The 17,791-nt window shown below is 35.1% G+C and overlaps 1 protein-coding gene across 4 annotated transcripts in view; it reads right to left on the reverse strand.

The window, feature by feature from the left end:
• Positions 1 to 17,791, reverse strand: part of LOC150099367 (U3 small nucleolar RNA-associated protein 14 homolog A) — a 247,894-nt gene that overhangs the window by 135,849 nt on the left and 94,254 nt on the right. For all 4 annotated transcript variants that reach the window (XM_090403927.1, XM_090403929.1, XM_090403926.1 and 1 more), the window contains exons 6-8: positions 17,336 to 17,481; positions 1,130 to 1,207; positions 839 to 913 (exon numbers count right to left, since the gene is read on the reverse strand). In XM_090403927.1, coding sequence (XP_090260053.1) covers positions 839 to 913; positions 1,130 to 1,207; positions 17,336 to 17,481 — 299 coding nt within the window. The remainder of the gene's footprint in view (positions 1 to 838; positions 914 to 1,129; positions 1,208 to 17,335; positions 17,482 to 17,791) is intronic.

Below are 17,791 nucleotides of genomic sequence, written 5' to 3' on the forward strand. Positions count from 1 at the left end.
GGTTTACAACAACCTTTTGTGGGTGGGAATGTTGAATATTTTCATACCATCTTTGAGCAAATACACCAGTATACAAAATATCAAATGTATTAATATAACTTTATAAAAAAAGCATTCACAAAACTGGAATTTTTACAAATTTAAATTTCCTGTTTTAATCAAATGCAGTGCAGTATAGTAAAAACTATGACTATAGTGTTTATATGTATGTGTAATAAAAGGAAATAACCAAAATGAACTTTTGAAGTGTATATATAATATATATATTAAAAGGCCGGCCTGGTTGGTCGAGTGGTTGGCGTATCCATTCTCCAGCCAAGAGGCTGCAGGTTCGAATCACATGTAGGCATGGATGTCTGTGATTGTCTTCCACCTTCATTCACCCAAATATAGATACACTCTCCCAATATGGACTGGGTCACCATGGGAGTAGTAGACCCAAACCTCCCTCAATGAGAGAGGCCTTCATCCTGCAGCAGGTAGAAAAATAGGCTGTTCATCATCATATATTAAAAGAGTGTCAGAAAAAAAAAGTTAGTTTTTAATGGAAAACATTTTTGACAAATTTCTATCATAAATTCAAGTCAAGGTATGTATAATTTGTGTCATCACTGTTATGTCGTGAAACAACAAAATGGTATAGGATATCTATATGTTAATATAGACACCGTCTTTATTATCATTTTTTTCCTTACAAATAATTCTATCCTGAGACAAAACATCTGAGATGTCTGAAATTATTATATTCAAAATTCATTTCAAATTCATATTTTAAAGCAACTTTTTATATGTCAAGATTAAATACTTTCAAAAAAGAATTCTTATATATGATATTTACCTTAAAATTCCTAATCACTGAGTTTCTTTCAGAATTAAAACTTGTTGGCTTTGGAGGAAACAAAAGTTGGTCTGCCTAAATAAAATATCACAATATTATACACTTTAATTAAGAAATATTTAATTCTATTTAAATCATATTTCTTTATGTAAATATAGTACTCTGTATTTATCAAACTTACATGCCTGTTCTTGATTATTTTGCCCCATATTATATATACACTTTAATTAAATATTTAATTCTATTTAAATCATTTCATTATGCAAATATAGTACTCTGTATCAAACTTACATGTCTGTTCTTCTGGATTATTTTGCCCCATTTTCCTACTTCGGTTGACACCTTGGAAAAAATCATGCTTCTTTTTACCTGCAATAGAATAAAATAAAATATTACTGAAGACTTTTTTCTTATGGCATTTAAACGTATGTTATTATGAGAATCATAAATATCTGTCCATTTCTACTTTTTTATAACACCTTTTAATTAGTCATCTTTGAATGGAGTCTTTACCAGTGTAATTTATGATGACAAGTTTTGTATTACATGTACTGATAAATCCCAAACATGTTCTTTAGAACATGTTTGGGATTTACCACAAGTAAATTATTTTGCTGTATTATCATATACAAAAATGAAGAATCAATTATTAATGTTTCGTATTATTCTTTAGATAGTGCAATGTCCTTCAAAAGGTTTCAACAGGCAAAGCAATGATGTCAAACCAGACAATGAAAGTCTTCTGCCACTATTTTTTTGGACAATCCTAATACATTTCCAATGTTACCAGCTTATCTGGAAGAATTTTACAAGTGCTTAATCCATGGCCTGTTAGAAGCAAAGTGAAGGTGTTATTTACTCAGTCACCAGAGCTGAAAGCTTTGCAAACCACAAAACAGACATCACGTATGTAATTATTTCTTGCAAAGTTTTCAGCTTGGTATCAAGGTCATCATTAGTACAATGTTAGTTGAAAGTTTTTTTACCTTGGTTCTATTATACGTTAAAGATACCTAGTTTTATATACAGTGGAACCTCGGTTGTCGAATGGCTCTGTTCCCCAACATATTTTCCGAACAAAAAACCCCCAGTTTCTGAACAAGCAAACAGCAACCACATGCTCCGTGTGCTGAGCTGTAAGGTGAGAAAGTGTCAGTTACGCAGCAGCCTTCGTTCAGTGCAGACACCTCCTCGAATTTACAGTGAGTTTTCTTGATTTTCTTTGTGTTTTGTTGTCTTTTTTTTCATAAATTATTATTAATTAAGTCACCATGGGGCCGCAGAAGAATAGTGATAGTAGCAAAGCGAAAAGAAAAGTTGTTAGAACCATGATAGAGATGAAAAAAGAAATCATATCCAAACATGAAAATGGCGTTCGTGCCTCGAATCTTGCACTTTGGTATGGCGAAATCAATGATATGTACAATACTCAAAAATAAAGAGGCGATCAAGAGAGCTGATGTTACAAGAGGAGTGAAAGTTCTTACTAAACAAAGATCGCAGACAATTAAAGAAGTGGAAAAATTGTTGCTGATTTAGATAAACTAGAAACAGTCAGCTGGTGATAGTGTTTCTGAGGCTATAATTTGTGAAAAAGCAAGGCGATTACATGACGACCTGTTAAAGAAAAACCCTGGTATGAGTGCTGATACTGATGTGTTCAAAGCTAGTAGAGGGTGGTTCGAGAAATTTAAGAGGAGAAGCGGCATACATGATGCGGTTAGGCATGGGGAGGCTGTGAGTTCGAACCGAGAAGCTGCTGAGAAGTATGTGCAAGAATTTAGTGACTATGTAAAGGCTGAGGGTTTTCTTACCCAACAAGTGTTCAACTGTGATGAAACCAGCCTATTTTGGAAAAAATTGCCAAAAAGGACCTACATCACTCAGGGGGGAAAAGCATTGCCAAGACACAAGCCAATGAAGGACAGGCTGACTCTTTTGCTATGTGGAAACGCAAGTGGGGACTTCAAGGTCACGCCATTGCTTGTGTACCACTCTGAGAATCCGAGGGTATTTAAGAAAAATAATGTGATGAAAAGTAAATTGCCTGTTATGTGGAGGGCTACCCAAGAGTACCTGGTTACCCAAGTAGGGCTTGGTTAACCAGGCAATTGTTTACTGAGTGGATCCATGAAGTCTTTGCCCCAAGTGTGAGAAAATACCTTCAAGAAAAAAAAAATTGCCAATTAGATGCCTTCTTGTGATGGGTAATGCTCCTGCTCACCCTCCAGGATTGGAGGACGAGTTAGTGGAGGAGTCTGATTTTATCACAGTGAAGTTCCTGCCCCCTAACACAACTTCTCTAATTCAGCACATGGACCAGCAGGTCATTTCGAACTTTAAGAAACTCTACACCAAAGCACTGTTTCAAAGGTGTTTTGAAGTGACCTCTGACACAGAATTAACACTCAGAGAATTCTGGAAAAATCACTTCAACATCCTCCATTGCTTAAGTATCCTTGACAAAACCTGGGCACAAGTGACTTACAGGACAATGAACTCGGCCTGGAGGAAATTGTGGCCAGACTGTGTAGCAGACAGAAACATTGAGGCTGAGCATGTTGCTCTTGTCAATGATATTGTGTCTCTGGGCAAAAGCATGGGCTTGGAAGTTGACAATGCTGATGTGGAGAAGTTAGTGAAGGATCACAGGAATGAGCTCACCACGGAAGAACTGGAACACCTTCAGAAGGAGCAGCAAAAGATGGAGGTGGAGGAAATGTCTTTAGACACAGAGGAAGGCATTGAGGATGTTCCTAGTTCTTTGATCAAAGAAATGTGTGCGAAATGGGGTGAGGTGCAAAGTTTTGTGGCACGATATCACCCTCACAAAGCTGTAGCAAACCGTATCATAAACCATTTCAATGACAGTGCCATGTCTCACTTCAGAAACATTTTAAAACGCAGGCAAAAACAAATGTCATTGGACAGGTTTTAGTGAGACAGAGGCCCAGTGTGTCTCAAGCAGAGTCGAGTGGTGCAAAGAGACAGAAAAGAGGAAAAAACCCAGAAGGACAGTAACCTGATGTTTTTATGGAAGGGGAATCCCCTTACTCACCTCCTTCCACTTAATGCCATCAACTCTCCTCTGTATGTATAGTTAAAGTGAAGTTAAATTTTTGTTTTTATTTTATCTATTTATTGTGTTTACTCTTTTTATGTAAGATTTTATGCATTTTCATTATGTTTGTATACAATCTTATGCATGAAGTACTGTTGTAAAGGTTTAAATAAACAATCATCTGGGGTTCGAGAATGGATTAATCCATTTTACATTAATTTTTATGGGAGAATGGATTAATCCATTTTACATTAATTCTTATGGGAGAATAGATTAATCCATTTTACATTAATTCTTATAGGAAAATGGTTTCAGTTTTCGAACAATTCAGTTTCCGAAAAGCTTTGGGAACAAATTAAATTTGGCAACCGAGGTTCCACTATACTACTTGGTTTTAATCTTTTACCCAAGGAAGCAAAACAATGTTTTGCACGTTAAATATATTCACCGTGCATTTTTGACACACACACACACACACACCCCTTTTGTAAAATGCTATGCATAATGAGAAGGGACACTACCCAGACCAGTTTCAATGTTTATTGAGGTCTCATTAGTGGGAGATAGATCCGGTGGAGATACCAAAGTTGAAGTAATGCAGAAGTCATATACAAGTAGCCAAAAGGTGCTAGACCATATTAATAAAAATCTCTGGATAAGAGAAAGATGTCGAAAGTTTTTTACCTTGGTTCTCATCTTCTTTTACCCTCTTTTACCTTGTAGTGTCAAGGGTTTATTAATCAAATCTAATAATCAATGGTAAAAATTACAATTCGTCCATGATCGATTACTGTATTAATAATTCGTTTTATATGGTACTCTTTTAGGAAAGATAAAAAATGAATGCAAGTAAATGTTTAATAAATGCTTGTACCTACATTATTTACTGTAATTTTTTTTATTAAAAGAAGTTATCAAGAGTCGTTTGAGCAGTTTTAGTTTTTTTCTTATTGGCATAAATTCTACAATAACAAGCAAAATGACTCTCCAGACCTCAGCAAACAAGCAATAAAACATAAAGAAAAAACACTCTAAATATAATACATGATGTTACAAATTAAGTTAATGTTGAATCCAACATTATGTCATAACTGAATATAGAAACTACAAGAATTTTGTGCCGAATATATAGAAACTAAAAGTTTCGGCGGATGCAAGCATAAGCAACCTTATGGGCAACTCGTAGTAAAGGTGGAGTAAGCTCCAGATCACTTTCCTTATTATTTTCCATAATGTAAAGCACATCTCCTAGAGGACATGTATGATAAATAAGCCTTTGGCTCTCTATTTCAGTAATACATGATGGTTTATTTATTTTCAGTTACAATCTAGAAATTATTGAACAAAGAATAAAAAAAAACAACAACTAAACCATGCTATACTGACATCGGAGGTCGCGGTATCTCTCAGATACAATTTACTGTCAAACATCACAAATCTTAACATAACATGTGTTAAACTAAACTGAAGCAAAAAACAGTGCAGAATATCATTCGTAACATATGAATGCACAGCTATGCATGACCTTCAAGCTATACATTGAATTGTGTAAGAATATTTATATTAAACATTTTGCATGTATCTGTCAGATCAGCTGCGAGCTCTGCAGGGTTAAAAGTGCGTTAAACAAAACTTTTGCCACGTATATCAAGCGATTGCCGCAATTGATTTCGCTGCGTTAATCAAATTCCACGTTAAGCAAGGGATACCTGTACTTGGTTTTAATCCTTTACCCAAGGAAGCAAAACAATGTTTTGCGAGTGAAATATATTGATGTCTGAGATGTGTTTGGCATTTATGGGATACATACTAAGGCAAGTGATGTGAAGTCATTAGCTTCTATATACAAGTAGCTCAGACGTGAATATATTTCACATGTAAAACACTATACAATTATATAATTTCTTGGTATCTTTAACATAGTGCAATGTCAGGTTACAAAAAAATAAAAGACAGGAATAGAATATTTCAATTTAAGTATAATAATAAAATATATGACAAGTCTGAAGTGCGATCCAATTTCAACAGGTATAAACAGATGATTAAACAGAATTCTAAATTTTAAAATAAACAAGTACTTTTTAGGTATTTAGAAAAATAACCTTCCAAAAATGGTCAAGTTTTAGGCAATCAACACTATTTAAATTTGTTTTTTGGAAGATTTTTGTTCAAACAAACTCTGTGAATGTCCACACTGCATGTTGGGCAAGACCCAACTAGAAGCAGTGGTATCTGATATAATCTTAGAAATCAATTAAATGAGCAAATAGCAGCCTTCCTATTTGAATAAAGAGAGGCTGCTAGTAAACCTGAGCACAGGGAATATAAGAAGATGCCCTGTAAACAGGGCAAAAGAAGATTTATAAGCTTCCTGGGTACAGAAATAAAGGATAAGCATTCTATGAACTTCTCTTTCTTTATTTCTGTATCTTTATTTATTTTTTACATAATGCTGAAACCCTGCTCTAGAAACCAAATATGGAACTTTTTTTCAAGCCATTTTAGGCTTCCAAAAAAGTGGAGCAGTGGTCTCATATGCTGGGTGATGAAATTCACCTCCCACCTAAAGACAATCACAAACATCCATGCCAAAAACGCTTCATAAAGACTGATAACCAGTACATAAATGTTAGAAAAGATACTTACTTCTCAGAAAAGCAGGCTTAAAATATTTTATCACTAAAGCGCAAAAAGAAATAATACATAAACGTTATATCTATTTAGCTCCAAAAATTTTCAAAGGCTTACCACTCTTAATACGAAAGGAAAACAACATGAACACATAGAGAAATCTGATTAGACAGTACCTAAATTTTTATAATAATATTGAAAACTTATTCAGAATAATTATATAAAAAGTAATTAAACAATTTATACCAAGAGAAATTAACTGATGCAAAATATTCAAGTAATTACTGAACTGAACTGCATTATTCTTATTCCACATGTATATATGTGTAATATAAATATATATATTATTTTCTGTATCTATTGTCAATATCTTAGTGCGCTATTATAATTTTTTTGAATTACTAAACTCCATTGTTCTTATTCCACTTGTACATATGAGTAGTATATATATATATACACACTCTGGGGGCTCCCCCCCCCCCACCAAGTTCCGGACTGGTAGGCCAGTTCTCCTTGAATTCTGATGACTCGAAGCCCCCCCCCCGTCGTAACGATGAAGGCTGCAGCTTACAGGGAAGACTGATCTAAGCGCCTTTCCTCGAAAACAACACCAAGGAGGGAAAGCAAGGGATCAACCTAAGGGTGATGTAAGTTATGGATCGTGCGAAAAAAAAACAATATGGAAAAAGAGGACGCTGAGAAAGAATATTTAAGGCAATACGCGCCAAGCTCTGGGATTTTTTTTTTGGTTTTCTTCCGCGATTTTGGAGATAGAGGACTCTCGACGAGTGATCGGAGATAGGACAAGCCGAGGGTGCTATGTCGACAGACAGCCAGCCAAGCGAGCAGAGAAGGCTCGTAGTTCCAGCCATTTCTGATTTGTGTCCGGTAGCAGAGAACGGAACAAATCAGTCACGAGACCTGACCCAGAACCAGCCAAGACGAAGGATGATCCAAGCAACACGTGGCAGCTAATAGACCTTTGGAGGGACTTGGTAAAGTAAAGATCCTTTTGTTTTTTCTAAAAATTCAAATTCTACCTTCAAACAATCTCAAGATTGTTTGAAGGTAGAATTTGTGTCTTGATAAAGCAAGACTGAGGACATTTTAGAGAACTTTGACAGGATAGAGTAATTAATATAGCCAATTCTATTAGACAAAGAATTGTATAGGATAAACCTCTAACTTGTATATGATTGAAGTAGTGAAAACCCTTTGTTAATTAAGTAAATTTAACTAAGAGAAAAATGAGTTGTGAAATATCTATTTAAAGTAAATGTGAATGAAGGAACTCGACTTGAGTGTTGACATTGTTTAATTATCCATTTGTATTACATGATTTTGTATGTCAGTTTATGTAAGAAGGTTAGGTTAGTATTGAACAGTTTGTATAGCTTAGCATAAGACATTCACTTAGCTAGCAACAGAAGTTTTGATAACTTAATACAAGATTTAATGTACCTGTCTTTTAGCATTAATAAACATGTTTGTTACTTGAACCTGAGTCTTGCCTGAATTCGAGGTGTCAAACTACCACTTGTGAAATAGAACCAAATAGCAGGAAGGAGTTTAGATAATTATATAATTGAGATTAGATCTTAGGTCACGACTGCAAGGTACTCAGATCTACATACTCGTGTGTGAATTCTAGATTAACGTATATGCCTAAAACCTAGGAATATTTCCCTGAGCTTGAATTAAATTCTTGTTATAGGAAACTGGCTGGCGCAGTTAAAATATAAATTTGCTAGTTTCTGAAGAGGAAATATCCCTGGGAGCCAAACCAGGTTATATATTAAGGAGAAAGATATAAAATTAAGATACAAGGATATAGAGAAGACTGGATTGTGAAATAGAACCAAATAGCAGGAAGGAGTTTAGATAATTATATAATTGAGATTAGATCTTAGGTCACGACTGCAAGGTACTCAGATCTACATATTTGGATCATACTTAAATACGTACTCTAATAAGGAAACAAAAATAAAGACTACCATAACAAGAGGAAGTGTGTGTGTGTGTGTGTGCGCACATCCATGTTCATAGAAACTGCATCAACCATGTTTTTTTTTGGTAAATAAATTTGAATGCCTATTTGAAAAGGGATAATAACACAATAACTGTCACAAACAATGAAGGTAATATAACATTTTTATTTTTGATTAATCTTTGGCTCTTTTTAGTACAAGATGTGATATAATTAGGAAATGACAATAAACTTGATAAACTTTGCAAATATTTCAAAATGGAGTGGACAGTGATATTTTCAGTGGAAAAACTAATAACGGTATCAAAATTTAGTTCAACTATACAGTTTTACTAACATTAAGCTAAAAATTTACTTTTTGCTGTTTAGTATTTCGGGGTCCTCCTCTTGCCTTTATTAGAGCTTCACATCAGTGGGGCATTAATGAAATCAATTTCAAATACAAAGACTAGTGATGAGAGCATAGTCCACCTTTACCATGAGTTGCCTCAGTCCTGAAGATACTTCAGGCGCAAACTTCGTTTGCTTACACTTGGATAAAGGATTAAACTAAATTTATTAAAATCAATTTCCCTGATGGATGCAACTATCAATTCATGGTTCTACACCTTATAATAGCTTCTTGGAGCTCCCGAAGTGTTTTTGGCCTCCGTCTTGTGTATTTCAGTCTCCATTTGGTACCACAAATTCTCAACTGGATTGAGATCTGGGCTGTTTCCTGGCCATGGTATCCACTAAATTGAGTGTTCATTGAGCCACTTATTAAGAGGGATAATAACCTCCCTAATCTTTATTTGTCAATGTATTCTTCAACATCCAAGTAATTCTGAGCTATTTTGCCAACTCTTGCAATATGTCCTCTGAATTTCAATCTCTATCCACCACCATCCCCTGATCCCTAGCCTCATCAGTTTCCTGAAAACTAATATACCATCAATGTAATATGAAGCAAGTAATCTTTTCATCCTGAAATGCATTACCTTACATTTTACAACATTAACAAAAACTAAAGATTTTAAGTACTACACTCAATTTGTATGGTACATTTTAGGGATATAATTGCATTACTTAAATTTTTGCCCTATGACAAGGGGCAGAGTCATCCTGAAAGATGCAGTTTGCCATGATGATAAAAAGTGTTCTCTAATAGTAGGTGGCAATTCTAAAATTTTCTAGGTACATTTGTGCATTCACTGAATCTTTTGTGAAATGCAAGCAACCAACACCATGATATGACATGCAGCCCCAGATCATCTGACTGGCTGAGAATTTGACTGTTGAATTTTTCCTCTAATCGTCTTCGAACTTATCAGTGGAAAAAGAGTAATTTTTTCTTGTCAGAAAGAATTACTCTTTTCCACTGGTAAGGGGTCCATTTGGCATGCTCTTTGCACCAATTTAACCAAGCTAATCTCATTTTTTTGGTTAACAAAATCTTCTTTTTAGGGTGCCTGGCTATCAGTCTGTTGAATGAGTCTTCTCCAGACGGTTACGGATCTAGCCACAACTCCTGTTTGTTCTTCCCAGTCCCATTTCAGTTCTCCGAATAACACATGGCGATTTTTGAGGCAGAGCTGCTTTTTTAGAACTCATTTTGGCATGGTGTAGACAGTGGCTTCCTTCCTGTCCCCTTTTTCATTTCAGCAACCAGTTTCCCTCACTTTCGACAGCAGCCGTACCACAGTAGAATGACTACAGGACACCCTTTTAGCTATTTCACAAGAGGATTAGACTTCTCTATTCAAAGCTTGAATAGAGAAGTCTAATCCTCTTGTGAAATAGCTAAAAGGTGTTAGCTGCATGTAACTAGCCATAGCGATCTCAGCATGAAAATGCAAAAACTAGCTCTTGCTGTCTATCATTCCCATGGGAATGATATATGATGCAGTACAATGAAATATCTATTGATAAATCAATGAAAATGACTATTTTATTACTAAAAAAAACATATTTATGTAAGGTGATGAGGTTTCTATGAACATGAGTTTTTACACACACATACACTATTTCTGGTATGAAGTGATTTACCTTTGTCTACACAGGAGTTGTTAGAAAATGATGCCACAAAATCAACTTTAGTTTATCTTTAAATGTTATGGTAGTGTCAACTAGAAGAGAGATAGAATATTGTTCTGTGCTGCTTCCACCTAAGTTGCAGTTGTGCCTGCTGACCTTAGTAAGGAACCAGAAGATATGACTACCAATTGTGCATAAAGTGATTTTTTTTTGCAATAGGCCCTTTTGAAGTCATATTTGAATTCGTTGATGGATGATTTGCATTTGCTGTGGGTTTTGGTACAGGCTAAAAATTAAGCTACAGTTCTTATTTCAAGCTATTTATCATAATCATCATCATCAAATTCCTGCCATGTAACCTCAAGGGGTGTACAGGATATGACAGTACTACATGAAAAAATTACATCATTACTAACTTCCTATCTACAATTTTCCTCCAAATCAGTCTGTTACTTGTCAAGACTCTAACATTATCAGATCTTATATTTCTATCGTCTAAGGCACTTTGTACCGTATCAATCCACCTATATCTTGGTCTTCCTCTGGGTCGCTTTCCTGCCAACCTGGCAGAGAACACTTGTTTTGCTAATCTTTCCTCTCCCATTCTATTTAAGTGACCATACCATCTGAGATTAGCTCTGCTAATGCATTCCTGGATGCTGACAATGTCAAGTTCTTTCCTAATATCTTCATTTTTAATATGATATTGCCATTGATGCCATCTGTTCACGCCTCTAATCTTTCTCAGGACTCTCATATCTGCGGTCTCTAGTCTTCGGTCAAGTGTTTTACTTCTGACCCAGCTCTCAGATCCATAAGTTAAAATTGGTTTGAACACAGTCTTGTATACAGCTAATTTAATGTTCCGACTAATTTCTTTCTTATTCCATATGAATTTATTCAATTGACTTCCCACGATACCAGCTTTGCTGATTCTGTTGTCTATTTCTATATTTAGTTTACCATCTTCAGTAAAAATTGTGCCTAAGTAGCTGAAATGTTTTACTTGTTCCACAGGTTCTCCATTCACAACACAGTTGACATTTTCAATGATTCTGCCTATTTTCATTGTCTTTGTCTTTTTATTGCTGACCTTCATACCATATCTATTACAACAGCTATTCAATTTAGTCAGAGAATCTTGTAGACTTGTAGCGGATTTATTTAGAAGTATAACATCATCCGCATAAAGCAAAGAGCTGACATTAACATCTCCAATTTTGATATCAGGTTTAATACCACATTCCTTCATAATGTGATCCATATAGATAATGAATAACAGAGGGGATAATGTACATCCTTGTCTCACACCAGATTTAACATTAAACCATCTTCCTGTACTTCCTTCAATTCTAACTGCTGACTCACAACTCAAATAAAGATTAAGTATTGCTTGATATAATGCCCCATTGACACCATATAACTGCAGCGTATTGAATAGCTTCTCTCTTGGCACCTTGTCATATGCCTTTTCCAAATCTACAAAACTTAAATACAGATCTTTGTTATATTCCCATGCTTTCTCGACTATTTGTCGTAAAGTGAAGATCTGATCCTGACAGCCTCTATTTGGCCTGAATCCAGCTTGTTCTTCACCAAGCTTTTCTTCCACAATTCTTCTCAACCGTTTCTCAAGTATACTTGCATAGATCTTGCCAGGAACACTCAGTAGGGAAATACCTCTGTAATTCTCACATTCAGTTTTATTTCCCTTTTTATATATGGGTACTATGAGAGAGCTCTACTCCAATCATCGGGAATTCGTCCCTCTGTCCAGGCTTTCTGAACTATGCAGTGCAGCCACTGTAAGACTCTTATACCACCATACTTCAGCATTTCTGGTCGAATATCATCTACTCCTGCTGCCTTTCCACATTTCAAGCCTTTGATGGCTTTTTCTACTTCAAGTATGGATATGTATTCCTGACTGCATGCCTGGTCAGTGTTTTTTTATCACTGTGCTGTCATCACTGCTTGTTTCATTTAGCAGTTTTTCAAAGTAATTACTCCATACTTCAAGGATATCTTTTTCTCCTGTTTTCATTTCACCTTTATCATCTCTAATTCCTTTTACAGCACTCTTTCCTCCATTCCTAAGCTTCTTCAACAACCTCCAGAATATTTTGCCACCTTCTTGATATTTATTTTCTATATTCTTGCCAAAGTCCTCCCATGACTTTTGTTTAGCTAGTTTTACACACTGTTTAGCTTTCTTACATTTGTCTCTGTATTCTGTAAGAGTAAAAGCTGACTTATTTGCCAGGAACTTTTGATATGCTTTCTTCTTTTCCTTCACTGCCTCTTTAACTTCCTGTGTCCACCAGGGAGTTCTGATTTTTTTATCTTTGCACACAACCTCACCACATGCCTCTCTGGCAGAATCAATCAATGTTTCCTTCAGAGTTTGCCACTGAATCTCCAAGGTTTGATTCCTGTTCTCAAACTCTTTCATTTTCTTTTCAATAATATTTCTGTATTTTAGTCTACAGTTCACATCTGAGAGCTGCTCAACTTTTATTCGCTTTAAAACTTTCTTACATGTTATTCTTTTCAATATGAAATTCAATTTTATCCTGCTCAAGACTAAATAGTGATCACTTCCAATTTCAAATCCTCTGTACACTCTGGTGTCCTGCACCAGGGAGAAAACATCACTATCAACAATAACATAGTCAATGAGACTTTTCTTATTCCTAGCCTCTTCTCTCCATGTGAATTTGTGCACATTTTTATGTTGGAACATGGTGTTAGTAATAACCAGTCCATGTCCTGAGCAGAAATCCAACAGATATTTGCCATTATTATTAGCTTTGCTCTTTTCTCCAAATTTTCCCAAAATATTTTTGTATGTCTCACAATCATTTCCTACTCTACTATTTAGATCCCCAACTAGGACCAACTTTTCCTTTTTCATTGTGTCAGTTGCTTTTTCTAAAGCCTCAAAAAATTCCTCCGCTTCTACCTTAGTAGAACCTTCTGTGGGACCATAGGCACAAATAAGTCTCATTGTCCAGTTCCCCATTCTCATATTTGCCCACATTACTCTACTTGAGACTGACTGCCATTCAAGAAGATTAGCCTCGTATTTTGTGTTGAATACTATGGCTACTCCTTCTTTTCCTTGATTGTTATTGCCTGAATATAACATTTTGTATTTATTGCTCAGAAAGATCTCACTAGTTTTGGTCTTTTTTGTTTCAGTCACCCCTATTATGTCGATCTGGTACTTATCAAATTCCTCAGCTAGCTCCATTTCTTTGCCATTCAGGCTTCTTACGTTGATAGTACCGATCTTTAACTCTGGTGATGTTGAGTTGGGGTTTGTTTTCAGATTTGTTCCAGTAGCTGACTTTTCGCTGTTCGCCCTGGTTCCCTGGCGAAAACAACGGGGGCCTTGTTTAACCGGGCGACGCCCCAGCCGGCATGAAATTTTGTCATGTTGTACCATCATTTTTTATTTTGGTTTAACCAATAAGAATACAATTTGGTCGGCTAAATCCCAAATTGCCAGCCCATCCTCGTTCGTTCAGTATCAAAGTAGATACCCAACAGGGTGCACCACGAGAAGGTGAGGATTGGACATTAGGTCAGAAGCCCTGGTCGGTTCTCCGCATTCCTTTAAAGGCTATGTGGAGGTCTCCTCTCAGTTATACAGCTTTGACCCTTAAGCACCCCTCAAGCTATTTATAATATGCTAAAGGTGTTTTTTTTTTCTTTTTTTTCTTTTTCTTGGACTGTGTCAGCACATGTTGTTAAACTATAATAGCTCAGATGGTTAAAATATTTAATTTGAGCAGAAAATGAAATCTTCATTTCAGTGTGAACAATTTCTGTAACTTGCTCAGATCAACTGGTTGGACTGGGAGAAGAGACAGAATAGTCTGATTGTGGAAAGAGAAAAGCCCCAAAGGTCATTCCACTTGGCATTATTGGGGATTAATGGACAAGAGGTCACGAGTGGCTGAGGATAATCTGTAGGAGAAGAAACAGAAGTTTGTGCTCTGAGTTACCAAGAAGAGAAGTGATCTCTGCAGTATATTTGGAAGGAGAACTGGTTAAAAATATATCAATGGTGTTTGGAAAATGGAGGTTATATATATTCAGTTAGTAGATAGAAATTTGCATTAGATTAGATCACTTCCTGCAGCAAATACTTTTTTCATTCTAGCTTGGTCAATAAACTGGAAATGGGAAACAAACTAGAATTATTGAAATGTGTCAGAAACCTAACTTAAAAAAGGTCAGAACAGAAAATTCTAGATTTGGCATTCTTTTGCATGAAATATCAGATTGTACGTGGTAGAAGGTGTAGCATAGTATAGGATACAAAGTGTAGCATAAGCAGTCAAGACGTAGTTTTTAAAGTTGATGTTTGAGTTTCATTGAAAAACAGGTCCTTTATGTCTATGTTCATGCCATAAATGTTGGAATGGATATAGAAATGGAAATAGAAATATCTTTTATTAGGATTGTTTGTATTTGTAATAATAGAGTTTTTTTTTTTTTTAGGAAGGTCTTTAATTGTGGGGACACTAGAAGCATTTTTCTTCATGGATGATTTTGATTAATAGGATCTTCTAGAATCTCCTCCAGGCATAGTCCAGAAGCATTATGCATCAGATGATGAGGAAGCATCTTGATGAATTACTATCAATTTGATACCATGTTCATCCATACTAGAATGACTAGTGGAATGGCAGGGGGCCACTGTCAAAAACACATACAGAATAAAAACTGGGTTTGAATTATGTAAAGAATGTAAATAGCAATAAACAAGTTTGAGAATGCATAAGTAATTCCATAACTTATCATGTTCAGTTTTACAATGATTTTAATTCAGGAAATGTACAAAAAAAAAAAAAGAAAAAAGAAAAAAAAAAGTGAAATGTTCAGTGAAATATTATTCCTTGTAAGTTATTGTGTAAAAAAAAAAAAAAAACATTATATTAAAAAGGAATTTCCTTTTTAATATGATGTGGCACATGAGTCAGCAAATTTACGGTAAGATTAGTAAAGAACAAAGAGGATTATCACTAGAGAAAAGTTACAGAGACTTGCAAAGAATGACATCATCACATCAAATGGTCAGTAAGTGCCAAGAACAAAGAATTCAAAAAAGCACACGAAGATGACATTAACATGCCCAGAGGTAAGCATGTGACAAGTTTGAAAAGCATGCGAATATGAAGATAAAAGAAACCTAGGCCTATATAAGTGGCCTAGTCAGCAAGCAAAATTATCTACAGGATTCTTAATATGCTTACTCTTGCCTGTGATCGGCGCCATCCTTGGTCGGGAAAAGAAAGAGAAGCTTCATTGGTCCATCTTCAGAGTTCTCAAGGCATTCTCTTATCTGGAGATCTCTGTTCATGGTAGGAAAAGGAAAAAGAGGCTTCGCTATCGGCTACGGGATCACCAATACGAGGGAGACATTATGTCAATACATTAGGAAAGAAAAGAGCAACACGAGTGAGAAAGAAAAGATAGGAAGATTCCTGGGGAACATTTGATTAATGTGATGGATTGTTTGTGAGAAGGAAACTTGTAAATAATTGTGTGTAACATGCCAATGAGACATTGTATAAGTAATAGTAATTTAAGCTTGACCGGTGTGCGTGTGTGTATCTCACGACCGCATAATGTTAAGTTCAAGTCCTATGATAACTCAGAACTAAGGTTTAGAAGAATAAGGAATTTGTATCTATTTAATGTGTATATTGTAAATATTCTTTGGGTTTTAATAAATGGTTTGTAAACAACATACTGAACTGTGAAGTGTCAATGTACTGTCTCCAAAAAATTCGAACCTGTGCAAGTAATATGTATGATTTTTATTTAATTGCCACAAATGACTAAAGGAAAAATTAAGTTAAAGTGGGGAATGCAAATACAATTTCATATACCTGTATTGTCTTTGAATAATGTCTTGTCTATACATTATATACAATATACAGTCTAGCTGGTGCAGTCAAAAAACAAAGACTATAGACTTTGCTAGGCTATAGGGCATGAGAGATAAGACATAGCATAAACAAATACATGACAGCAGTCAGAAGTTAGGAAGATTCCTAACTTCTGACTGCTGAAGACAGCCAATCATAATAATGAAAGACAAGTAAAGTAAAGGCAAAGCAGGATAGTGAAATATAGATATAGATAAATTTTACAAATGCCACAGTCAACATAATTGACGTGCAATAATTTTTATACATTCAACTGGCAGACTATGCAAATCGAATTAATGGATTAATCATCTGATTACAGCATTAATTAGGTTTCTATGAAGCAGATACTTGAATGTGTCAGTGAAGGTGCAATTAGTCAGAAGACGACATTGTAAACTAATGTTTCTTATATGCACACACGGAACGATCACCAAGAATGCAGAGGCACCAAAAAGTATAATGAGACAGAATTTAAAAACAAGGGTATCTAATAAAAATTACTCCAGCCAAGGACACTAGAGAAGCACAGAAGTGTGATTAGAAATTTACCATCCCAAACGAGACAACTCTTAAGTTTTTCCCCAGCCTTTTTTTTTTTTTTTTAATTTTTATTACTTTTTTACATAGACATTATTTGTGAGCTTTATTTTATTTTATTTATTTATTTATTTTTTTGTTACAACTGGTGTTTGCTATAGAGCTAATTGCATTTCTATTTAATACAGGTACAGATGCATAAACTATCAAAAATTTACAATGAATGACACCTGACAGATTATTTTGGAACTTGTGTGCTCCCAACTATTCTAAATATTTTATAGTAATTATTATAGAAAAACAAAATTTCAAATTCATACCCTGTCAGCTTGAGGTTTTGATAATGGTACAGGAAGGACTTTATTTCTTCTTGCTGCAGATCTGAAGTGTTTTTGCAAATTTTCATAAGATGCATTATGCTTCATACTCTTAAGCAACTCACGTAATTTAACTTTTTCCTTATTCACTATGTGAGAAGAAAACATATGATTTCTTAAACAACAACCTAATTGCTGTAATATATATTTTTGCATTATTCTTTCAAAATATATTTACAACTGCAGCCATACTTTTAATTTTTTCTATTTCATTTAGAATTTTCTATTGAAAAAAACTTTTCTGAATCTCTCTCTCTCTCTCTCTCACACACACACACACACACACACACACACACACACACACACACACACACACACACACACACACACACACACACACACACAAACTTAGGGTCAAAGCCAGATAACTGGGAGACTTCCACATGGTCTTTAAGAAAT

This window comes from Typopeltis vanoorti, chromosome 14 (genome assembly GCF_054136105.1).
Source record: "Typopeltis vanoorti isolate ZY-2024b chromosome 14, IOZ_Tvanoo_1.0, whole genome shotgun sequence".
NCBI lineage: Eukaryota > Metazoa > Arthropoda > Arachnida > Uropygi > Thelyphonidae > Typopeltis > Typopeltis vanoorti.